The 26,690-nt window shown below is 32.4% G+C and overlaps 3 protein-coding genes across 3 annotated transcripts; all 3 read left to right on the forward strand.

Moving 5' to 3' along the window:
- The first annotated feature begins 1,580 nt into the window (after positions 1-1,580).
- LOC127540580 (olfactory receptor 8J1-like) lies at positions 1,581-2,528 on the forward strand. Its single transcript, XM_051965355.1, has one exon. The coding sequence runs from the start codon at positions 1,581-1,583 to the stop codon at positions 2,526-2,528; it is 948 nt and encodes a 315-aa protein (XP_051821315.1).
- A 9,064-nt stretch (positions 2,529-11,592) lies between these two features.
- LOC127540412 (olfactory receptor 8J1-like) lies at positions 11,593-12,540 on the forward strand. The gene has a single exon (XM_051965106.1). The coding sequence runs from the start codon at positions 11,593-11,595 to the stop codon at positions 12,538-12,540; it is 948 nt and encodes a 315-aa protein (XP_051821066.1).
- Positions 12,541-24,700: 12,160 nt separating this feature from the next.
- On the forward strand, positions 24,701-26,122 carry LOC127541578 (olfactory receptor 8K5-like). Its single transcript, XM_051966802.1, has 2 exons — positions 24,701-25,634; positions 26,094-26,122. Exons 1-2 carry the CDS (start codon positions 24,701-24,703, stop codon positions 26,120-26,122), a joined length of 963 nt encoding a protein of 320 aa, XP_051822762.1.
- Positions 26,123-26,690: the final 568 nt, after the last annotated feature.

A 26,690-nucleotide genomic window follows, 5' to 3' on the forward strand; every position in this document is an offset into this window, starting at 1 on the left:
GAACCTACACTTTAGGGAAGGAGAATTAAAAGAAAGGAAGGAGAAAAATTGGAATAAAATGTTTTGCAATTGCAAATGTTGAAAAAATATTTTTACATGCATTTTAAAAATAGTTCTTAAATTTTTTAATTGTACCCCAGAATTAAACAAACTTGAAGTTTGATCAGGACAGAGGAGAATGGCTCTTCTTATAATTAAATCTTAAAATTCTGTTCAATTAATCCAGTCTAATATTTTATTTATTTTAGAAGTATTCATACAATTACAATGGAATTGATATCAAGTATGAATTTATTAAAATCCCCAAATGACTTTCCCCATGGCAATTGTCTTAACAAATTTCAAGACTAATATTTAACATTTTGATTGATTTTCTCAGAAGAGAGATATTTGTTCAGGAAAAAAAAATGGTTAAGAGACTTCTGTGGGTCAAGATCTTTTCTAATTGCTGGGTATTTAAAAAATAAAATTAAAAAACAAGAACCACACTCAGCTAATGAGGAAACATGAAAACCATTGTGTACAAGCAAAATATAGACAATGAATTATAGATAAATAGGGGAGATGGGGTGCTGAAATCAACAGGAATTGGGAATGGCTTCCTAAAAACATAACTAGAATTTAAGTAAAGTGACTCATAACTATTTTATCATTTTCTATAAACCTAGCATATTTCTAATATATTTGAGAAATACAAAGATAAATGAAATGGTCATTGTATGCAATTATTCATTTTCTTAACTTAATGATCAGATATTTAGATGTGGAAGACTCCTGACATTACTCTCATTTGTCTAGCTAGCTATGGGTAGAAAATTTGTATTCAATTTATACTTTGAATTTAATATTTATTGTTAATATTTCCCTCCATTTTAAAATCTAGACATTCAACAACATAATAAATTTTTTTTAAAAAAATTCCTTGATTTTTCTTTTTTGCTAATTCCAAGGTATGAACTTTCCTCCCTAAAAATTTTGCCAATCAGTTCTTTTGAACCCATTTCAAAACCTCAGGAATCAGATAAAATAACTCTCCAACTTTAAGACAGCCTTTTCCAAACAATTAAAAATAACAATATTTAATCCTAAAATATAGCAGTTTACTTAAGTTGCCTGTTCTAGGAAATCATTTTTTGCATTTTAAACTGTTTTCTCATTTAATTTCATAGCGGATAAAACTGATCAAACATGTTTCAGGAAATCTCTCCCATGTGAGTACATTCATTCTCATTGGAGCCTCCAAGCATCCAGAGCTTCAACTTCCTCTCTTCTTCATCTTCAATTTTGTAAGTCTGTATAATTTACAAAATCATAAATCTTATACTTGCTAATTTCCAAAATGTACATTCTCACACTCAAAATTTAACAGTCAACTCTTTAAACACATCTCAATAATCTAGAAATCAGAAAAAAAAAATCTGTCTAAATCTAATACAGGTTTTTCAAAAGAGTTAAAAAAAAAAAAAGCTTAATCCTAGGATATAGTGGTTTACTACAGTGGTTGCAACTGCTGGCAAATCAGCTTTGGCCTTCTAAACTCTTTTCCTATTTATTCCCATAGCAGATGAAATCAATCAAAAATGTTTCAAGGAAATCTCTCCCAAGTGACCACATTCATTCTCATTGGAGTCTCAGAAAATCCAGAGCTTCAACTTCCCCTCTTCTTCATCTTCTTTGCAATCTATGGAGTGACCGTGACTGGAAATGTGGGAATCATCACACTCACTAGTATAGATTCTCAACTTCAAACTCCCATGTACTTTTTCCTCAGACACTTGGCAATCATCAATCTTGGCAATTCTACTGTCATCGCTCCCCAGATGCTGGTTAATTTCTTGCTGGAGAAGAAAACCATTTCCTACTATGGATGTGTAATCCAACATGCAGGCTTCTTAGTTTTCATAGTTGCTGAGGTTTTCATGTTGGCTGCTATGGCCTATGACCGCTATGTGGCTATTTGTAATCCCCTGTTATATATGGTTGTGGTATCACGGAAGGTTTGCATCCTACTTGTCATCCTCATATATATTTATGGCTTCTCAACATCAGTGACAGTTACCTCTTGTGTTTTCTCAATGTCCTACTGTTCTTCCAATGTCATTAATCATTTTTACTGTGACAATATCCCTTTGTTAGCTTTATCTTGCTCTGCTACTCATATACCAGAGACTATAGTCTATATTTCTGCAGGTACTAATCTCTTCCTTTCCTTGACAATTGTCCTGATGTCCTACTTCCAGATCATCTTGGCCATCCTGAGGATACGTTCAGCAGAAGGAAGAAAGAAAGCCTTTTCCACTTGTGCTTCCCACATGACAGCTGTCACTATTTTCTATGGGACACTCCTTTTTATGTATGTGCAGCCCCAGTCAAACCATTCTTTAGATACTGATAAAATGGCATCAGTGTTTTATACACTAGTAATCCCTATGTTGAATCCTTTGATATACAGTCTGAGGAACAAGGATGTAAAGGAGGCTCTGAAAAGAGTTCTTACAAACTCTTGCCAAACTTTTAAAAACTTGTAATTTGACAAACATTTGTGTAAATGAAGACATTCACAATCTGAAGTATCATCTCTCAAATTATGATTGTTATCCATCTAACTATAATTCAGCATATAGCCCTTTGTTTATGATAATTTCCTTGGCCTTTATCTATAATAATCAGATCACTGGTTTAAAGCATTTTATTTTATTTTATATTCTTGTTAAACATTTACAGCATCCGCAACAAAGTCTTTATTTTTTTTTCCCATCTCACCACCATTGAGGCATATAACTCTGCTACTACTATGGGTTTGATCACTATATAGCAGTTTTTTTCAACGTGGCTACAATTTTAATTTTCATGATTTTTGTTATAATTGAACATTATTAAAACATTAAAAAATTCATTGAATATAATATTGATGTTCACAAAAATCACTCTTTCCCATATTCACTTTGAGATCATTTTTGAGATTTGAGATCATTCCACTTAATTTTATTGATGTTTTAATATATTAACACCACCAATTGATTTTTTGCCCAGGGAAGGTAATAGCTCTCCAGAAGCACTAATGTAATGCACCTTTTGCTCCTTCTTTTGTGATGTGAATATCAGAAAAGGAAATGTACAGGAATGGAGGGATATTACAGAAGGCATATCCAATTAAATTGGATATATAAAAAGATAAACTAAATGTAGCCACAATATGCAAAATATTATGGAAAACACCTCCTCTGTATAAAAGAATGATACATCTCATAGATTCATGGAATCATGATGAGCTGCGCAGAATTAGGAATAAGAGATGTACATACCTGGAAAAAGGGAAAGGGAGAAGTGGAATCGTGCTATAAGAGGCTGGAATAAGCTTTTACAGTGGAAGGGAAGAGGGAGAGAAGAGGAGGAGTGAGTAAACTTTACTTTCATTGCAATTGGCTCAAATAGGAAATAACATAGATATGCAATAGAAATATTTCTTATCATGCAGGGGAATAGGAAAAGAATGGGATATTTGAGGGGGGAAGGTGATAAAGAGATCATATGGGGGAGAGATTTTTCAGAACAGAACACTTTTGAGGAGGGAAATAGTGAAAGAGAGAATAAATGTGGAGAATACAATTTGTAATAGTAATTGTTAAAAAAAAAATAGAAGCAAGTTTCTATGATAATGCCTCATTTCTCATAGACGAAACTGAGTCAAACTTATATTAAAAAATAAGAGCCATGCCCCAATTGATAAATGATCAAAAGATATGATCTGTACCCAAAGGATTGTAGATTTATGCATATATTCTGGCCTAATAATACCACCAAGAATGAACCAAAAGAAATTTGGGGGTGTGGAATGAGGGGGAAAGAAAATGACCTATATGAACAAAAAAATATTTATGGTAGTTCTCTTCTCAGGACAAAAAAAAAAAAATTACAAATTGAGACGATGCCCATCAATTGGGGAATGGCTCAATAAAACGTGGTATGTGTTTATGATGAAATATTGTTCTCTGAGACATGGTGAGCAGAATGCTCTCAGGAAAAAAAATTAGCAAAGCTCTCCATGAACAAAGTTAAATATACTGTATACAAAATAAAAGCAATGTTCTGGGTTGACCAACTGTAAATGATTTTGCAGTTTTCAAGAGTACACATTCACAATTTCTCTGAAGGATTTATGATGAAAAATCTTATCCATACCCAGAGAAGGAACTGGCTAGATTTGAATATTTATTGAAGCATTCTCTCTACCTCTGTTTCTGTCTCTCTGTCTCTCTGTTTCTCTCTCTCTTTTTAACTTAATTATTCTTGAAAGTATTCGTTTTTTATTAGAGTGGGAGATATATGTTTTCTTTCACAAGTTGACTTTTTATGGAAATGTTTTGCATAATTTGACATGTGGCTTTTTAATTGTGGATGGGGATAAGGGAGAGAATTCAAAAATCTTAAAAACAATTGTAGGAAAAAAAAAGAATGTAACAGGGAAAAATAACAAATAAATTACATATATATAACATAATAAATATAAATAAATTATATATAAATATTAAATAAACTAGACATATAAAATAAATAAATAAATCCTTGAAATTAAATAAATAATGAATTGGTTGATTGATTGAAAAATAAATTTATCAGATCCTTCTGACTAATCCTACAACTCTACTACTACTGACTAATCCTACTACTCCTACTGCTCCTCAATTCAAAGGGTCATAAACTGTGCATACATTTTGATATAGGAGTGTCACTACTGGGTCTATATCCAAAAAAGATCATAAAATTAGGAAAAACCAACAGGTGCAAAATTGTTTGTAACAGCCTTTTAGTAGTGGCAAAGAACTGGGAACCGAGTAGATATCTATCAGTTGGGGAATGGATGAATAAATTATGGTATATAAATGTAATAAAATATTATTGTTTCATAAGAAATAATGAGCAGGATGATTTCAGAAAAAGCCTGGAAAGATTTACATGAACCTGATACTGAGTAAAGTGAGCAAAAACAAGAGACCATCATACATAGCAACAAGATTATGTGAAGATCAACTGTGATGGTCCTAGCTCTTTTCAGCAGTGAGGTGAAGAATCAAGACAATTCTAATAGACTTGTGATGGAAAGTCCCAACTGCATCCACCAAGAGAATTGCAGAGATCGAATGTGGATCAAAGCATAGCATTTTCACCTGTTGTTTTTTTTTTTTTTTTTTTTTTGATTTTTCTTGTACAGCATGACCAATATGAAAATATATTTCAAAGAAGTAAACATTTATAACCTATATTGAATTGCTAAATCTCTTGGTGAGAGGACTGAAACTAATTGAGTTGATGCACTGAAGTCAGGACTGCCCAGCACTTGAGGCTAACTACCGATTGGACAATACTCTATGGGCATATACTTGGAAAATGGTCCTTTCCACTATCTGTGCTGGCTCAATCACTGGTGTATACAGAGGACTGTAAAAGGGACTAGAGGGTAGAGTAAGACTAGCAAGAATTAGTCTTTGACGGTAGACAAGGGAGAAGGCGGTTGTGGAGATTCTGCTTTCATCCTGTTCAACCCTGCGTCTAAGACCAAGAATAAAGATTAAGGACTTTTGCTTATCCTGACTCCAGCTGATTCTGAAGTATCTGGGGTGCTAGCAAGGTTGTCACAGTAAGGGAAAGGGAAAGAAAAATTTGGAGCACAAGGTGATTTCAAGAGAGAATATTGAAAAGTGTCTTTGCATGCATCTGGAAAAAAATAAAATGCTATTAAGAAAAAAGAAAAGAAAGCCACTGCTCCTGAGTGAATGTTAGAACTCTCTAGGGCCCTAAGGATTCATCTAGTATGAACCGAGAAACAAATGACATCGAAATGAGACATCCAAATTTTGGACCAGGTCTGAGTAGGCTTACCAAGTTGTTGTTACTGTTGTATTTTTTTTTTCCCTTCCTCTCTCTCCCACCCCCTCTCATTTTGTTATGTACCCTACCACCATAGAGTGGTGTTGAAATTTTCTCCCTCTACATTTTTGTCAATTCCCATGCTGGCCTCCTCCCCCCAACTTCTGCGTCCCTTTCATGCCAGAGCCAATTGCCATATCTCATGATTCCCCTCAGGGTGGTAGTATTTTGTGTTACTTGTCTGATTTCTTCTATTATGTCCTGAATATTATTTTTTTTTGTTTGTTTCTTATAATTACCTTTCTGGGGGACCCAGTACGGCATGACTGTAGCTCAAAGGCATCATGTTCCATATGTGGAACTGAGGCAATTCATGATTTTAACTAAATACCATGTTTTCCTCTAATTTTCCCACTATGCAGAAGCCAGATTGAACTGGGAATCAGAATCAGGAGACAAATTGGGCATTCCCTAAATTGGGTACATCAGAAATGCTTTGCATATTTGCATGCTGAAGCTGGAACTCCCCAAACCAGTACCAGGCAAGACCAGCAGTGACAGAAACAAAGGAATCCTTGAAAAGATCTTAGAGGAAAAAGAGGCACTCCTAGACTATGTCTAGCTCCTCAATTGAAAAAAAAAACATGCATAAGTGCAGATAATTTCGAGATATGGACTGAATGTGAAAGCAAGAAGCCTGAATGTTGTCTCCACCTAAGTTGTAGAGCATTTTTATTTGCATATCTTCCTCCACCCAGCTACCAGACCAGCATCTGATTGCCATTTAAGTATAAACATTTTATCTAATCTTAAATATATTTGTTATATCAATACTCATAGTCAAAGATTCTTAATGTTTTCATGTGTCATAAAATCTTTTGGCAATTTAGTGAAGTTAATGCATTTTTTATAAACTAAAAATGTTTAACATATAAATGTAAAGTGACATAGGAAATAGTATTCACAGATTAGAAATAGAAATAGTTTATAGATTCTAAGTTAAGACCACTGGCCTAGATTTTGATTAAATTCAACCATTCACAAATTTATATATAATCTATAGTCATAATTGAGGTTAAGTCGTTCTTTTAAAAAGGAAAGGTTCTTCACAATCCTCTTGCAATTAGCCATTAGTGAGATCTGTTCATCAGAATACAACATTTAATGGCTGTTTTCTCAAAATATGAATGAATGCATACATTTCTCCATTATATTATAAGTTTATTAGAATTTATATAATAGGATAATAGGTATTTGTAGCATGTAATAAGGCTTATCTCCGTTATACTTATAAGGTTCTCACCTAGAATAGAATTCAGCAAATGGTAAACACTTAATAAATAGCTATAAGTAATTGATTGATAAATAAGTTATATAGCTTGAGTCAGGTAATCATGAACAATGAGATATAGCCTTGAAAGTAGGAAAATACAAAACAGATTTTTAACTCAAAAATATTAATGTGTTTAATAATGGTAAAGTTCAAGGAGAAAACTAGGAGGGGGTAATTCAGGAAGGAAAGGGAAATGAAAACAATATTGGGAATGAATGAGAAACAATGAAGATAAGAATAAGATGTAGAGAAACTAATAATGACCTATTTGGGTTAAATTTTGGAGAGTTAAAAATAATTCCTGGCAAAGTTTCAAACAGAAAAACAAGATATTTTTATGACAATAACTATAATTCCCAACCTCTTTTTATATATTCACTTGGGGAATACAATGATATGTAAAGAGGCCTTAGTAATGAGTCTCTAGTATTCCTTCGTTCCCCAGGGAAGGAGCCATATATCAGAGGGTATTTTTTATCTGAGTCATAAGAGACTGGATATATGTAGTTTATTACTAATCATAGAACTCTATATGGTTCAGGAATAATAATAAAAAAAATAACAAAATTCATGGGGTTAGGCTATAGGAACTTTGGACACAGTTTTTCTCTTCAACAGGTAGGTTCACTATTCTACTGTACTTGCTTTAATATTTTTGTTTTCTACTAGAGCAGAACAGTTTGATCCAAATCAAAGTAACCTTCAATATACTAATTAAACTACAGTTATGCTGCATAGGGAGCCACCATTTAATCTTGGATCTGGAATGTTATCCCTGTCTCCATGGTGCTTGGATGAGCCAAAGAAAGAAGATATTGAACTTCTTTTTCTAGAAAATGTTACAAGTTTAAAATATATTTTTGTAAAAAGCTATTCGATTTCTATTATTTTCATCTTGAGCTGTTTTTGTTTTTCCTCCCCATATTGTATGTGCAGAATTCCGGCAATACTTTTACAACTCTTATTCATACTTTTAGAGCATTGTCTAACATACTGAAAGGTAAAACAAATTCAAAATGGATAATGTGGCTTATCTGGGCCAGACAAGGAGAGATTAGAGAGGAATTCTCAGCTTTGTTTTAGCTCCATAATCAGTCACAGAAGAACTTCTTGACTCTGAATCCATTCTTATTATTTTGTCTCTCATATGCCATCAGGTAGGAAGGGAAATAAGCAATTAGGAATTCTTGACTACCTGGACTAATCATAGATTTTAATGTATGCTAGGGACAACTTCATCAGATAGTGAATGGAGTACCTAACCAGGAGTTAGGAAAACTTAGCTCCTTGAATTCAAATCTCACCTAATAGCTACTAGTTATTTGACCCTGGACAAGTAATTTAAACCTATTTGCCTCCATTTTCTCATCTCTACATTGAATTAGAGAAGGAAGCAGTAAATCATTCCAATATTTTTGTCAAAAAAAAAATGGGTCACTAAGAGTCAGACACAACTAAAAATTGGCACAGAAATAGTAATAACTACTGTACCCTAGGGAAACTAATAATTTACTTTGGATTAAAGAAAGCTATACTTAATAGTTATCATTAAGGGGAAGAATCTTGACTCTATTACATTTTGTCTAGGAAGTGGCCATGAGATTATTTCTTTCTATGGGTACAACTAATATGATAGAATGGGACACAATTAAATGTTTAAAACTTCTTAATCAGACTGGAATTAGCCTCAACTTGTGAAAGGTCAGAGTCAAACAGAGGATGCCAGAGGCAAAAGGGCTATGGATATCATGGATCAAACAGAAATTTAATTATAGAATGAGGAAAATGCTTACAAGAGGAATGTCCCATCCTGAGAAGGAGGGCTTATCAGGCTGGTTCAAAGCCAGGGTTTATATACATTAAAAATCACAAGCAGGCTTGACCACAACATAGTCTTTTTAGGTCTTGAGTAGCAGTTCCCATAACAGACTCAAGAGTATACAACACAAGCATTCCTGGATCCTGTTGGAATATATCAAGAGATGTGATGAATGGCTGTAGACTGATTAAATTCACTAATGAACACCTAGTGATGGCCAAAGCTTTACATTTGCCAGAGAATGAGATCCTCCAGAGGCCAAAGGATTGTTATTATGCCAAGCTCAAAACATAGCCTATTGTTTGGGCCTTAACTCAGGAAACACAGTGGCTCCAAATATTTTGCCAACATTAAGCAGGAAAGTGAAAGTTGAAAATAAATATGACACACGATATTAGAAGAATATGTATTTGGCAACAATGTACAAAACATTGAATAATTCATAAGAAAAAATAGTCGTGAGGTTTGTGCAAAGCAGATGAATATTAGTTATGAATTGGAGGAATTAGTTATCAATTGTTGAACTGATCTTCCTCCCTCAAATGTTATTTATCCTGCCTGGAGTATATATTAGCAGAAGAATGTTTTTTAAGTATGATATGGATGTTAGGGGTTCTGAGAAATGGGACTCTGAGAGTCTATTCCTAATATCCTGAAGTCCAAAGGCTTGGATTTCTTGGATACTTAGGTGAGCTAGGTAGATTTGGGCAAAGATTTAGAACATCCTGTAGATGATGACATAAAATGGTTCAAGGGAATTTGTGATAATTGTTCTCCCAATTTCTACCTAGCACCAGCTTGGTAGGGTAATTGATTCCTGTTTATCTCAGGAATATAGAAAATAGAATATAAAAAAATATATAGAAAAGTGGCCTGCTAAGAGACAAAGAAAGAGATCACATACAAAGATAAGAAAGGGGAGATAGTTACTTTCTGTTAGAGATTGGGAGAGAATGACCACTTTCACTTTTCCAAGCATAAATCACAATGAATATATGATAACAGTATTAGTCTTCCATAGAGTGATAGAATTTCTCATCTAGGAAGACCCTTGGAGTGACACTGAGGAATAATATTAGAAGCTCTGAGAAATGAAATCCTCTACTCTATCATAAATAAGGAGGAATTAGAAAGGTATTCTCAGCTTTGTTCTAATGTTATAAGAACCCTTTGTTTGTGACTCAATATTTTTTTAAATATTTCTGCTGATATATTAATTATGTATACTGCAGCTTATATGTATGGCTTATCAACAACAATCAGTCATCAGTGATTGCCATGGAGATTTTTTTGGATGATAACTAGTCTTCTAAATTGTTACTCATGAGGAAAAAAAAGGTGACACAATTTAAAATAGTTTTATAAACAAATTTGTTAGGTCATTTGGTTCTGGAAAGTTTACATCATAGAAATTAGGACAAAGGTACTCAAAGATTTTGTGTGTGTGTGTGTGTGTGTGTGTGTGTGTGTGTGTGTGTGTGTAGTTAGTTAGGCAATTTTACTGAAGTTAATTTGAAAGTGAAAGAGATTGAGATGTATAGAATAAATGTTCACATTTCATAAAATTTTGGGGAAGCCAAACCACAAGAGAACACAAAATACAAACTTATGCAGATCCAAAGCTACATCTGTTTGTGGGGTGGCTCCCTACAATGTTTTGGGTGAATACAAATTCCTTGAAATCTTCTGTAGAATTCTGAGAAAGTTATTGGGTCAACTGACATTCTGGGTAAAGATTACATAAAGCTACTTTTAAATAGTATTAAGAATAAATTTTCCAAATAGAATAATAAAGTATTTTCCCCCTCAAAATTACCTTAATGTGAGACTCTACCACTTCTTAAATTGTTCTTGTAATCTCAGATGTATCGTTGGGCAACTTAAATCAATGGATTTTGGTATCTATAGACTAAAACCCATTTCACCATTTTAATTAATTCAATATGTCACTTAGTAGTGAGTAACTCACAGAAATCATAAACAAATATGGATTTTTTTCTAGGAGAAAAAGATACTGATGATCATGTTTCAAAGTTTCTTAAAAACAAAGATTTAATAATAAAGGGGATATATTTGTTATGAAGTTGATCGCGCTCCCAAAGTGCAATTTATTAGAACTAATGTTCCATTTCATATTTTGTATGAATTTGGAATCAGTAGTGTACAAAGAAATGTTTAATAACTGATTTTCAAAAACAAAGAAATATATACAATTTTAAATTTGATCTACATTATTTATATTTTCTCAATTTTCCATTTTATAGGTCTAAGTAATCTACAAAATGACAAATCTTATATGTGCTAATTTCCCAAACTGAACTGAAAATTTAATAATAAATTCTTAGAAATAGAATTTAGAAATAGAACTTAGAAATAGCAAATTCATAGAAATCAGACCAAATATCTCTCCAAACCTAAGACAGGTTTCTCCAAAGAATTAAAAAAGAAAAAAAAAATGTTTAATTCTAGGATACAATGGTTTATTTGAGTTGCAGCTTCTAGAAAATCACCTTTGGCCTTCTAAACTCTTTTCTTCCCATTAATTTCCCATAGCAGATGAAACCAATTAAAAATGGTTCAAGGAAATATCTCCCACATAACCACATTCATTCTCATTGGAGTCTCAGAGAACCCAGAGCTTCAACTTCCCCTCTTCTTCATCTTCTTTGCAATCTACGGAGTGACAGTGACTGGAAATATGGGCATCATCACACTCACTAGTATAGATTCTCAACTTCAAACTCCCATGTACTTTTTCCTCAGACACTTGGCAATCATCAACCTTGGCAATTCTACTGTCATTGCTCCCCAGATGCTGGTCAATTTCTTGCTGGAGAAGAAAACCATTTCCTACTATGGGTGTGCAACCCAACTTGGAGGCTTCTTAGTGTTCATTATTGCTGAAACTTTCATGTTAGCTGTGATGGCCTATGATCGCTATGTGGCTATTTGTAATCCCCTATTATACATGGTTGTGATATCACGGAAGGTTTGCATCCTACTTGTTGCTCTTACATACATTTATAGTTTCTCAACATCAGTGACAGTTACCTCTTTTGTTTTCTCAATGTCCTACTGTTCTTCCAATGTCATTAATCATTTTTACTGTGACAATATCCCTTTGTTAGCTTTATCTTGCTCTGCTACTCATATACCAGAGACTATAGTCTATATTTCTGCAGGTACTAATCTCTTCCTTTCCATGACAATTGTCCTGGTGTCCTACTTCCAGATCATCTTGGCCATCCTGAGGATACGTTCAGCAGAAGGGAGGAAAAAAGCTTTCTCCACTTGTGCTTCCCACATGACAGCTGTCACTGTTTTCTATGGGACACTCCTTTTCATGTATTTGCAGCCTCGGTCAAATCATTCCTTAGATACTGATAAAGTAGCTTCAGTGTTTTATACACTAGTAATCCCTATGTTGAATCCTATGATCTATAGTCTAAGGAATAAGGATGTAAAGGAGGCTCTAAGGAGAGTCCTCAGCAACCTTTGCCAAACTTTTAAAAACATATAGTTTGGCACATATTTAAAACAAAAGATTCATAATCTGAAATTGGAGTTTTAAGAGCATGATGGAGACAGGGAATGAATGGCCAGAAATTGAAGACAACCAGGCAGTGACAGATCAATTAAATAAAAAACAAAAGACAACATAAAGATATCTCAGAATACAAATGAAAACAAAGATCTGTAAGTCCATAAGTGATAATAGTCAAGAAACTAGAAAAATAAATTTGGAAATAGGTTATGAGGAGAAAAAAAATAATTTGAGGAGAAAAATCAGAAAAAAGTCTAGATGAAGAAAATGTAATATGTAAAAAGAGGATGGTGTTTTAAGAAGTTCATATTAATCCCCTGGATATCTATCTATCTATCTATCTATCTATCTATCTATATATATATATATATAGATAGATAGATTATAGGATTGTATAATGTTATAATTGGAGGAAATGATCTAGTTTCATTTAAATCAGTGATTTGATATGAAATGTAAATTCCATTTTAACATACTTCAATTATACTATATGCAATATGATATAAAGGTAGGCAGGAGATGGAGATTTTTGGGGGAAATCACTCACCATTGTAGGGGAAATGTCAGAAGAAAAAGGGGCAACAGACTATGTCATCATTTCTCATTTTATGACATTTTTTCACTTGTCTCTGAGTTCTACAACACGACTTTTTTTTCACATAATGATTTGATAAAAGAATGAAGGATTCTGTCCATTTTAAAATCACAAATATAGCATAGTCATATTGATATATAAGGAATCAATATCTTCACATGCATCTTTATTTTTTTCTACCACTGGTGCACTCATATATAGAAATTGTATTTATATATTTATTCTTGAAATACCTAGAGAATTAAAGGAAAGATCCCAGGCTGCTATTTAGGACCTTTAAACAAATTTATTTGAGGACAAGGATGTTGCTTACACTGGATAAGTGGGCAGGAACAGATAGGATTTCATCGACATTGTGGTAGGGAAGAATCACATTAACTGCATCAAATGTACATGTGAATAATATTCTATATATGTGAATAACAGATCATTGGTAAACAAACATATGTGTATGCATGTGTGTGTGTCTGTGTTTGTGTATCTGTTTCTCTCAACTTGAAAACATAGTTCAGGTTATTTCCCAACTTGAATTCTCTTTCCACTTATGTTATTCTTCTATCTTATGTATTTTCAAATGAAGTTATTGCCAACACTGGTCAGTTGTCTATATAATTTCTGGGCATGAATGTGCTTGTGTTAGGAAAGAAGAAAGATAAATGTGAAAATAGACATTTATACAGAGGACATATATAAATATCATTAAAATGAGATGACATTTAATTGAATTTTAATTAAGTGTATCATTTAATATAACAAATTTTAAACCAGTAGAAAATTAAACATATTCTAATACATCTGTCTCTTCATTTTGGCTAAAAATTAAAAAAAAAATCCTTTAAAGAAAACATATAAAGTTGCCCCATGGTTTGTTTGTTTTTTACCATGTGTTTAAGTAAGCAAACATTTAATTTGTCTTAATTTCTTTTTTAAAAAAAAAGCTTTGTTTTTCTAATTTGCTTATAATATCACTTTTTGTATCTCAGTCTTGAACACATTTCAACTTATCCTGATATGTGGTGTTAGGTGGTGGTCAATCCTAGTTTCTGCCATACTGATTTTTAATTTTTCTAGCAATTATTATTTAACAATGAGTTCTTATCCCAGAAGTGGGAGGCTCTTTGGCTCAATCAAATACTAGATTACAATACTCATAGAATATCATGTTTTGTGAACCTAACCTATTTCGCTGATTATTTATTAGGCAGTATCAAATAGTTTTGAGGACTGCTAATTTATAATATAGTTTTAGATCTAGTATAGATAGCCACCTTCATCTGAATTTTTTCATCAATTCCCTTGAAATTCTTGACCTTTTGTTCTTCAAGATGAACTTTAGTATTATTTTTATGGCTCTGTAAAATAATTCCTTGGGAATTTGATTGGTATGACACTGAATAAGTGATTAATTTAAGTAGAATTATATTTTTTTATATGAGCTTGTCTTATCCATGAGCATTTGATATTCTTCCAGTTGATTAGATCTGACTTTATTTGTGTAGAATGTGTTTTATCATTGTTTTCATATAATTTCTGATTTTGTCTTAAGAGGTAATCTCCCAAATATTTTATATTATCTACAGTTTTATTAAATGGAATTTCTCTTTCTATTTCTTGCTGCTAGACTTTGTTGGTAACATACAGAAATACTGAAGATTTATGTGAATTTATTTTACATCCTGTAACTTTGCTACACAGTTTGAATTGTTTATAAAAAAATTTAAGTGATCTTCTAGAAATCTCTAAGTATACCATCATACCATCATGCCATCTGCAAAAAGTGATCATTTGGTTTTCTTATTACCTACTCTCCTTTAATTGTTTTTATTATATTATTGCTAAAGCTAACATTTCTGATACAATATTTAATAGTAATGGTAATAATGGACAATCTTGTTTTATCATATTGGCAATGGTTTTAGTTTATCCCCCGTTACATATGATGCATGTTGATGGTTTTAAACGGATGCTACTGATCATTTTTAAGGAAAACTCCATTTATTCCTCTATGGAGTTTTCCTACACTCTCCAATGTTTTAAATAGCAGTGGATTTTGGATTCTGTCAAATAATTTTTCTACATCTGTTAGTTTGGTTACTGATATAGTAAATTATGCTATTAGTTTTTCTAATTTTGAACCAGTCTTGCATACCTGATACAAAGCCTACTTCACCATGGTTTATTATCTTGATGATGTTACTGTAATCTCTTTTCTAATTTTGTATTTAAGATTTTTCCATCAATATTCATTAGGAAAATTGGTCTATAATTTTCTTTCTCTGTTTTGACCTCACCTGGTTTAGATATCAGCACCATATTTGTGTCATAGAAAGAATCTCGTAGGATGCCTTCTTTTCCTATTATTCCAAATAGTTTGAATACTGTTGTAATTAAATGTATTTGTAATTAAATTTTAATTGTAATTAAATGTTGTAATTAAATATTTGGCAGAATTCACTTATAAATGCATGAGACCCTGGAAAAATTTTTTTTCTTCAAGAGTTCATTAATAGCTTGTTCAATTTTTTTTTTCTAAATTTAGATTACTTAATTAATTTATTTCCTTCTCTGTTAATCTGGGAAATATTTTTTTAAGTATTCATCCATTCACTTAGATTAATAGATTTGTTGGAATAACATTGGAAAAATACCTCCTAATTATTGTTCTAATTTGCTCTTCGCTAGTGAAAAGTTCTCCCATTTTATTTTTGATATTAGCAATTTGATTTTCTTCTTTGTTTTTGGTAATCAAATTAACTAATGGTTTATCTATTTCATTGTTTTTTTTTTTCATAAAACCATTAGTTTTTTTTTTTAATAGTTCAATAGTTTTCTTACTTTCAATTTTATTAATGTTCCTTTTATTTTTAGCATTTCAAATTTGGTTTTTAATTGGGAATTTTAAATTTGTACTTTCTCTAGCTTTTTTAGTTTCATGATCAATTCATTGATCTTCTCTTTCTCTATTTTATGCAAATAAGCATCTAGATGATTCAGGCCAGTTCCAATGGTCTTGTGATGAAGAGAGCCATCTGCATCCAAAGAGAAGATTGTAGGGACTGATTGTGGATTACAACATAGTATTTTCAGTTTTTTGTTGTTTGCTTGCATTTTTTTTCTTTTTCTTTTTTTTTTAATCTTTTTTTTTTTGGTGTAGTATGATAATTGTGTAAATATGTATGGAAGAATTGCACATGTTTAACATATATTGCATTACTTGCCATCTAGGGGAGGAGGTAGGGGGAAGGGAGGGAAACATTTGGAACATAATTTGCAAGGGTGAATGTTGAAATTTTTCTATGCACATGTTTTGAAAATAAAAAGCTTTAATAAAAATAAAAATTAAAAGTAAGTATCTAGAGATATAGAACTACCCCTAAGAACTACTTTGGCTGCATCTCATAAATTTTGATATGTTGTCTCAATATTGTCATTCTCTTGGATAAAATTATTGACTATCTTTTGTCGTTTCATTCCCTCTTTCTTTAGAATTAGATTATTTAATTTCCAATTAATTTTTGGTCTATTTTCCTCTGGTCCTACATTACATGTAATTTTCATTGCATCATGAGCTGACAAAGATGTATTAACAATTTCTGCCTTTCTGCTTTTGATTTTGAGGTTTTTATGCCCTAATACATGGTCAATTTTTCTGTAGTTTTCGTGTACTGCTTAAAAATGTATATTCCTTTCTATTCCCATTCAATTTTCTTCAAATGTCAATCATGCCTAACTTTTCTAAAATTTTATTCTTTAACATCCTTTGTGCTTTGAGTTATCTAGTTGTGAGAGAGAAAGTTTCAGAAGCCTCTCTAGTATAGTTTGCTGTCTATTTTTTTCTTGCAGTTCTCTTAACTTCTCCTCTAGGAATTTGGATGCTGTACCACTTGGTGCATATATGTTTAGTACTGATATTGCTTCATTATCTATCTAACCCGTTAGCAAGATGTATTTTCCTTCCTTATTTCTTTTGATTAGATCTATTTTCACTTTTGCTTTATCTGAGGTCAGGGTTGTTACCACTGATTTTCTTCACTTCAGCTGAAATATAATAGATTTTGCTCTAGTCTTTTACCTTTACACTATCACTATACTTTAAATGTGTTTCAAAGTAAACAACATATTTTAGTATTCTGGCTTTTAATCCAGTCTGGTATCTGTTTCCATTTTATGAGACAGTTCATCCCATTCATATTCACAGTTAAATTTACTAATTCTGATTATGTATTTATGCCATATTATTTTCACCAAATTAAACTTTTCTCTTTCATTTTCTCTTTTTCCTCCTCTCAAATGTTTTGATTCTGACCACTATCTCCCTCAAACAATCCTCCTCTTTTATAGTACCACCCTTTTTCTTATCCCATTCCTTTTCTACTCCTATTCTCCCTTCTGCTAGCATCCTCCTTTTCTTTCCCTTTTCCCCTTCTACTTTCCTATAGTGTGAGAAAAGTTGCTCTAATCAAACTCTATCAAACAAAGCTGATATTACTTCTTTGAGCCAAATCCTATGAGATAAATGTTCACACAATGCTCATCCCCATCCCTTCTTTCCCTCAACTTTAATAGATTTTTTTTTTGCCTCTTTATGTGATTATAATATAATCCATTTCACCTTGCCATTCCCTTCTTCCAGCACAATCCCATTTCCATCCCTAGTTTCTTTTTTATACCATTACAACAACATCAACTTATACTTACACTCTCTAAGTATACCCCTAACAAAGAGTTCTCAAGAGTTGAACATACCATCTTCCCATATAAGGATGCAAACTTTTAACCTTAAAAAATGATTGTTTTTCCTTTTCCTTTTCCTTTTTTTTTTCTCTTAAGTTCTGTATTTGAAGATCAGATTTTTCTGCTCAGCTCTGGTCTTTTCCTCATAAATAAATGAAATCCACCTATTTTGTTGAATGTACATCGTTTTCCTTAAAACATAATGCTTAATTTTGTTGGATAATTAATTCTTGGTTATAGTCCAAGTTCCTTTACCCTTTGGAATATTATATTCCAGGCCCTTTGAACTTTTAAAGTAGAAGCTGCTAGGTAATCCTGATTGTGGTTGCTTGATATTTGAATTTTGGGGAAGAGGGTGGGGTAGTTGGCTGCTTGCAGTATTTTCTCCTTGATCTGTTATTTCTGAAATGTAGCTATGATATTTCTTGTAGTTTTCATTTTGGGGTCTTTTTCAGGAGATGATCAGTGGATTCTTTCATGACAATTTTCCTTCTAGTTCTAACACATCAATGCAGTTTTTCTTGACAATTTCTTGAAAGATGTTGTCTAGGCCCCTTTTTTTTTTTCCTCATGATTTTCAAGTAATTCTTAGATTATCTCTCGTGGATCTATATTCCAGGTCAGTTGTTTTTCTGATGAGCTGTTTTACATTTTCTTCTATTTTTTTTTTTTTTTTACATTTTTTGGATTTGTTTGATTCTTGATTTCTTATTGAGTCATTCACTTCCATTTATTCAATTCAAATATTAAGTGAATTGTTTTATTTGGTTAGCTTTTTTACCTCCTTTTATGTTTGACCATTTGAACTTTTAAATGAGTTGTTTTGGTCATTGAATTTTTTTTTCCATTTCACAAATTTTGTTTTTCAATTATTTGTTTTCTTTTTCCATTTTGCCTAATCTATTATTTAAGGACTTATATTCTTTTTTCTATTTCACCAAATCTATTTTAAGGAGTTATCTTCAGATAATTTCTGTGTCCATTTCTAAACTCTTCTATAAACCTCATTCCCTTTCCTCATTTTCCTTCTCTCTTTTAAGATTCTTTGTGAATTTTCCCATGAGACCCTTGTGAAATGGAGACCGACTCATATCATTTAAGGCTTCACCTGGAGATATTTTTGCCTTTGTTTGAAGTCTATTTTATCTCCATTAAAGCTTTCTACGGTCAGAACTGTTTCTGCTTTTTTGCTCATATTTAAAGATTGAGATTTTTTTCTTTAGCCAATGGAAAGATTGTCCCAAACTTCTTCCATAGAAAATAGTGGCTTCACACTGCCCTGGAGCCAGTTCTGCTGACTTTCTTGCATGCTAGTGAGTGTAGCCAAGTTCCATGTAATCCTGAGGTTAAGGTGCTCACTGTCTTCTGTAGTTGAATTGGAGGTCTCATAGCCAGTCTGTTATACTACTGGCTTCTGAGCCAAGGCAGAGTAGCCAACAACTGCTATATTTTGCCTAAGAGCTTTCCAGTACTTTTCCTGGTGTGTGAGGTGGTCCCTCACTCTGCCCTGGATCCCTGCATTCCCCCTATGTTGGGCCACATCCTGCCTTGCCTCCCTGCTCAATTGTGACAGAGCTTTCATGACGTTCTTCAAATCTACTTTCTGCTGAAAACTTTTTGTACTCCAAATATTAATGGGTTCTGTCACTCCAAAACCAGTTTAGAGGTTTAATCTGGTGTTGATCTGAGGATAACCAGGAAGAGCATAGACAAAAACTGTCTAGTTCCTGCCATTTTAGCTCTTTCCCCCAATTTGCCTTAATTTCAATAAAAATACAGAAGTAAATTTGATACAAAACCAGATTTAAATAGTACTTCACTTCTGTTCAGACAAATATTCCAAAATTTTGCACAAATAAATAATTCCAACATTAAAGTGAAATTTATGCATTCACATACTCTGACATCTTCTAACTTGTGTCTTATCTCAATAAATATCATTTATATTCAACAACATTCATAAATATAATATGATGTCTTATAGATCAAAGCAAGCATTTAAAGTCTTACTATATAGATTTTAATTCTCATAGGATGTGCCACAAAACAATGACTAGTCATTTTATAATTGGAGTCTGTAGCTTTATATGTTTTTTTATAATTATAGGAAAATATAACTTATTTTTCATTCTGATATTTTTGAGCTTTGGGAAGGAAAATTTATAATGAAGTTTAATATAAGCACTATAATAAATCTAAAAGTTTATTATAATTATAATATGAAATCATCCTGGGTCTTTACAATATATTGGGATGTTGGTATTTACAGGTATTGATGTTTGATAGTATTTTAACTTATCAGAGAAAAAAGGGAAATATCAGTATAATATATGGTTCAAAGACCATCTACCTATTTGACACGCGATATATGACATCTCTCTTCTTTATGTCTTTGCATTGTCTCAGCCCCATGACTGACATGCACTCATTCTTTACCTCTGCTTATCAAATTTTCTATATCCTTCAGGACACAATTCAAGCTAAACCTACCTAAAGCCTTTGCTGATGCCCTCAATACCATTAGCTTCTCTCACAAAACTCCATTGTATTTTTATGTCTTTGACAATAAGAACTTTGCATTTGGCCTATATTTATGTCCTTTGTACTTAGAACAGTGATTGGCTCAAAGTAAATCCTTAATAAATGCTTGAGATGTTTCTAACAAATTGCATATATTGTCCATGATAAAATAATGTAAGTTAAAGGTCAAAATCTATTTCTTTTTTGTCTTTGTACCCAAAATAAATGAGTGTTTTTGGTTGTTGATGATGTTTATTTATTTGTTATTGTATTTGTTGTCCTGTGTTTAGTTTAGTTTAGTTTTTTTTTTTTTTTGTTTGTTTGTTTGTTTTTTTGCTCATAGGAGATGTTTAATAATTACTTATTGATGGATTGATCATTTATAGTATTTCTGGAACTCATACTTCATTGGTAGAGATATCTACTCTACCAGTACTGACTGCATTCTCCAATTTGCTATTATAGAACTGTCTGAGTAATAAAAGGTTAGTGACTGTCTATAGTAGCCAATAGTATAAACATAGGAATTTAAACGAAAGTCTTGACACTGAGACTGACTTTCTCTTCACTCTATAAACTCAGTTCCATTCTGTTCAGCAAGTAGATTTCAGTATATAGGCTGCTGAGCTTGTAAACAGGATGTACTTAAATGAAATCATGTCTCCATAGCATTCTAAATGGATGATTCCTGGGCAAGTCACTGAACTTCCCATTGATTCAGATTATTCATTTGTAAAGCAAGAATACTAATAGCACTCATTTCCAATCTTGTGTATATCAAGCAAATGAGATTTGTATCATAATTACATATGCATCATGTTTATTTATGAGATATTTAGTAAAGTATTTTGCAAACTATAAAACTTTATTCCTATGATATGCATTCACAGCATTAGAAGAACCAAAGAATCTCACTTCCATGTTGACCATAGTGTGATGAAATTTTCAACCACAGTTATTCAAGAATAAATATTACTAAAAAAGATATCTCTCTAACTGCATTGAAAAGTTAGGCTCCATCAAGGAAATAAAAATTCATTGAAATGGTTTTTGAAGAATCAATAAGCATTTATTAGGCATTACTTATTTATGAAATAAATATGTATTTATTACTATATTCCAGGAAAATAGTGACATAAAACACACACACATACTATATATATATATATATATATATATATATATATATATAGAGAGAGAGAGAGAGAGAGGAGAGAGAGAGAGAGAGAGAGAGAGAGATACACACACACACACACACACACACACACAACAAATGCCAATTGTTCCAGAATCTCTGAGAGTTATAACAATGGAAGACACAAAATTCTACCTGCTGGAGCTTGAAATCTAGAAATGATCACATGTGTATATCAGTGCATCTTTGTGTCAACTTACAATTATTAATCAGTACGTGAAATGGCCTAAAAAGATAAGTAATTGCATTGATTACCAATACTACTGGCAACTTCTCTGATCACAGTAGGTAATTCATTAAGCTTCCTGAGGGCTTCAGGGATAAGATCTCAGGAGATTGAGAAGCTCATAAACTCTCCTACTAGTAGCTGATTAAGGAGGCATGAGCAAGGCACAGCATCTTTCCTATTTTAGGTGAGCAGATGATATTATTGTTTGTTTATTCTTCATCATGCCTTTTACTATAGACAATACTGCAGATCCTTAGCTTTGCATTCTGGCATTACAGCATTTTGTGCTTTAAAAAGTCTCACCAGCTAGACCACTTATGTCAGAGTGATAGGCAACCAGGATGTTTTTAGAACTGTTTATAGTAGATTTTGAAACACCATGAATGTACTAGATACCTAATCTGAAAGAGTTTATCACTGTTCCCACTCTTTAAAAGAATAATATCTTGGGGGAAGTTGTGTGTAAAATCTCTGTGGGGAAAATTCAGTGAGACAGTACCATTTCCAACTTCATGTTGAGGATCCAAGTGATAACTTTCTTTTGTCAGCCTTATCTTCAATCTTCATCTCACTCTTATAAATACAGTGAATAAAAAAAAAGTAAGAAAAGAAAAGAAAAGAAAAAGAAAAACTGGACTAATTGGCATCACCAAATTGTCTTTGAAATCTAGAATCATCATGATTTAGCGAATAGGACCCCATTTAATAGAATGGGAAATAGAATGAACTCTTCAAAGTCCCATCTTATTTTTTTTATGTCTGAACATGTTCTAGTAGCATTTGATTTTATATTTGTGCTACAGTAACAAAACTGATGATAACTTGCATGACTAGGAATAATGCTTTAATATCTACAAGATTCTGTCTCTATGTTATCTGCTTGGATCCTCAGTCATGCCACAGGACTTAATATAATATAATTGATATAATTGCCCTCTTTTTACAAATGAGGAAACTGAGTTTCTGAAAAGCCAAGTAATTTGATTATAGTCACATGTTTGGTAAGACTTAGAGGTGAAATAAGAACACAGGATTTCTGATGCAGGGCAAAGAATCTCTTTAACACAACATGTTGCCTCATAGAAGTGAGGTTGCCAGAGTACTGACTTTGAAGTTAGTAAGGTCATGGTATTTCCCATATCGGGTATTTGCCAGAGGTGTGATGCTGTCAGGGCAAGTTTACTGAATCCTGACTTATGCAATGCAATGATAATAGCACCTTGCAGCATAGAGTGGTTTTGAGAATCAAATGACATAAAGTATTTAAAGCACTTTTTTTAACTTTAAAATTTTTATAGTTATAAAAATATATCAATCCAATTTAAGTGCAGGCATAGAGGAGTGAAAAAGAAAGAATCTTTCTACACCATGCATATCAAACTTAGAATCAAGAAAATTGTGAGTTTAACTTTGAGTTTTGGGACAACTGTTTTAGGGCACTTTAAGTTGGAGATCCTGGAATCGACTGGATATTCAACATTATAATTGGGGATCTTTGGTAATACTAAGATTGTAAAACAGTACTAAGCTAATAATGAGATCTTATTGAATAGATACAGATATGACAATTAAGTCAATTTATTACTTGAAGCTCAGACATAAATAACTTAAACACATTTCTGAAACTTTCCACTTTTCATAGATGGGAGGCTTTATACAAGAATTATGGTTGTTTATACCAAGTCATATCAAACTTTCTGAAAGTGATCCAATTTTGTCAATTTCTTGAAGTGACCTCAACAGTCATTTCCAGGACATTTGAATGATATTTGTAAAATGTATCATCTATAAATAATTATCTTCCATCAATGAGAGGAAGAAATGGGAAGAATATCATAGCTTCACTTGCTGAGATATGTAAAAGGGAAAGGAAGGATAAAGGGCTCCCTTATTCTCAAATTCAATTATTTGTATTTTATTTTCACTTTATGACTGGTTTTTGAAAGGATTAAAAAAATCCTTCAAGTTGCCTTTACTCTAATGTCTTCTCACAGGATTCATACAATGTTCCATAACATCAAGAATCTAGAGACATTCCCTCCCACTTGATGTATACAGAGACTACTGGTTTCCCTAGATAACGTATTATCAGGTAAATAACCTGGGAAGGAAATCTCTATTTCTCATGTATATATTCAAACCAATAATTTTCTTTAGATCCTGCTCTGCTTTTTATGCAACTTTATGCAATTTTTTATGCAAGACTTAACAAAATCCAGAAAAAAAATGCAATTTTGTAGGTTTATCTGCATCTTCATTGTTGCTTTTTGATATTTAATTCTTGTTTGACAGAAAACATCTTATCTTAAATCTTAGCTGACCAATCTCACAGATAATCTCATGGAAATAAAAATATATATATATGGGAGATTGTATACTGCTAGTGGCTGGCAGCACAATAATTTTTGTAATATAGGCTATTTTTTTCAGGGTACCATTAGGAAAATAAATTGCATGAAGTTCTATTATATCACAGAAGAGAGGCAAAAGAGGAAGGAAGAAAAACAATTTAGAACTCAATCTTACAAAAATGAATATTGAAAAATATCTTTACATGTAATTAGAAAAATAAAATGCTATTGAATTAAAAATTAAAAACAAACAGAAAATGAAATATATTAAATAAATCATTATTTTACACAGGCTCAATTTTATGGTAGAGACAGTAAATGAATCTGTCAATGATATAAACACTGAGGTGAAGTTATGCAAAGCAAGGGAATATTTGCCTAATTACTTAATATCATATTTATCATGAGTATTCCCAAATATCCTGCACATAGAATTTCTCATCATTAATTCTTCTTTGCTTCACACAGCATATCTCTTTTTCTTCTTAGACTACTTTCCTTGGATGGAAGAAATGGATAAATGGAATGAAACCACATTTATTCAAGTAACTGAATTCATTCTCATGGGCATCACAGATCATCCTGACCTGCAGATCCCTCTCTTCCTTGTGTTTCTCATCATTTACCTGGTCATAGTTCTGGGAAACGTGGGCTTGATTATCTTGACTAAGATTGATTCTCACCTGAAAACTCCCATGTACTTTTTCCTCAGAAATTTGGCATTTATTGATCTTGGATACTCCACTGCCATTGGCCCAAAAATGTTAGTTAATTTTGTAGTGGAAAAAAATACCATCTCCTATACTGCATGTGCAATCCAGTTAGTTGTCTTTATAACATTAATGATAAATGAACTTTTTATGCTATCAGTAATGGCTTATGATCGTTATGTAGCAATATGCAATCCCCTACTGTATATGGTCATCATGTCAGATAAAATGTGCTGTCTTTTGGTTTCCATCCCTTATGTCTACAGCTCCTTTGAAGCACTGCTAATTACAATTAAGATTTTTAATTCATCTTTTTGGAAATCTAACATCATTAGTCATTTCTATTGTGATAGTCTCCCCCTTTTAAGTATTTTATGCAGGGATGCAAAGGATGTAGAATTAATTCTTCTGAGCCTTTCTGCTTTTAATTTGATTTTCTCTCTGCTAATTGTTCTTGTTTCATATGGATTCATTCTTTTGGCCATCATTAGGATGAATTCTGCTGAAGGCAGACGCAAAGCCTTCTCTACTTGCGGCTCCCATCTCACAGTGGTGGTTATCTTGTATGGCACGCTAATTTTCATGTACCTGCAGCCCAAATCAAATCATTCCTTTGATACAGACAAAATGGCTTCTGTCTTTTATACCCTGGTTATTCCCATGCTGAATCCTTTGATCTACAGTTTGAGAAATAAGGAGGTAAAAGGTGCTTTGAAAAGAGCCCTGGAAAATCAATGCAAATGCCTTCTTTGTGGTACCATATAGAATGAGATCTTAATTTAATATTAGAAGCAAAAGTCAAACCTTTGATATTTATTTCTGTTTTTAGGTTTGTAGAAAAAATAATAAAGTTATAGAAATGCCCTTAGTTAAATACCTTTTAGTGGAGGGAGAAAGATGTAAATCTAGCTCTCTCTAACATGCATTATCAAACTACACATTTTTCCTTATTGTCATTCACCAAAGGATTAGTATTTTGGCTTATTTTCCATGCCCTTCCTCCTCCATAATCGCCCTCACATTTTTTCATTCATCTCTACACCCTATATTCTGAACCATAGGATAAAAGCAGAGACTTAATAGGAAAAATATCATAGCATATTCATGGTAAGAATGAAAATGGAAGCCTTAATGATGTTCATTTTGGGAAGTATAAACCAAACCCTTCAAATAGGTAGAAAGAATCTTGATCTGCATCATGGAATAATGCAAATCTCAAATTAAATTGTAATCTCACAATTTAGTCCAACCTACGTCAATAGGAGAGATTTTCCCCCAGTACTCAAATGTCTCAATACAAAGAATTCAAACAAATACAGAGAACATATATGAGATAAAATATTGTGATCTGGTCACCAGTATTAGACTATGAAATAACGTATATGACTTGTTGGAGAACAAAGAGTATCTTCTCAAATCATTCATTTTTTAGTGATTCTGCTTTGGTTTTTTCTCCCCTTCACCCTTTTAGGATGTGAAAGTGTGATGCTGGGCTCAATTAGTTGCTCTTCTTAATCTGATTCCTTATTTTATTTTATTTTTTGATCAATAATATATTAATGAAATGATTACCAATTTTAGGTATATAAATTGCAAGTCAGCCCCTAAGTCATTTCCTAAGGCAAGCCACTATGTTGTGAAGCCATTCTTGTGACCCTTCTTAGCATTAAATTTTTATCCAAATTATTCTCTATTTATCTCTAGCAATGGAGGTGAAATATGAGGAAACTGAAGTTCAGAGAATCTAAGACATTTTGCCTTTTGTCACACCCTTGAGATATATCACAGGCTA

This window comes from Antechinus flavipes, chromosome 6 (assembly GCF_016432865.1).
Source record: "Antechinus flavipes isolate AdamAnt ecotype Samford, QLD, Australia chromosome 6, AdamAnt_v2, whole genome shotgun sequence".
In the NCBI taxonomy this organism is placed as follows: domain Eukaryota; kingdom Metazoa; phylum Chordata; class Mammalia; order Dasyuromorphia; family Dasyuridae; genus Antechinus; species Antechinus flavipes.

Bases quoted from the DNA above. Each gene is read 5' to 3' on its own strand.
- LOC127541578 (XM_051966802.1), top strand. From the start codon at position 24,701: ATGGATAAATGGAATGAAACCACATTTATTCAAGTAACTGAATTCATT. The intron at 25,635-26,093 runs GCAAATGCCTTC...ATCTTGATCTGC, and splicing joins AAGAGCCCTGGAAAATCAAT to ATCATGGAATAATGCAAATC.
- LOC127540580 (XM_051965355.1), top strand. From the start codon at position 1,581: ATGTTTCAAGGAAATCTCTCCCAAGTGACCACATTCATTCTCATTGGA.
- LOC127540412 (XM_051965106.1), top strand. From the start codon at position 11,593: ATGGTTCAAGGAAATATCTCCCACATAACCACATTCATTCTCATTGGA.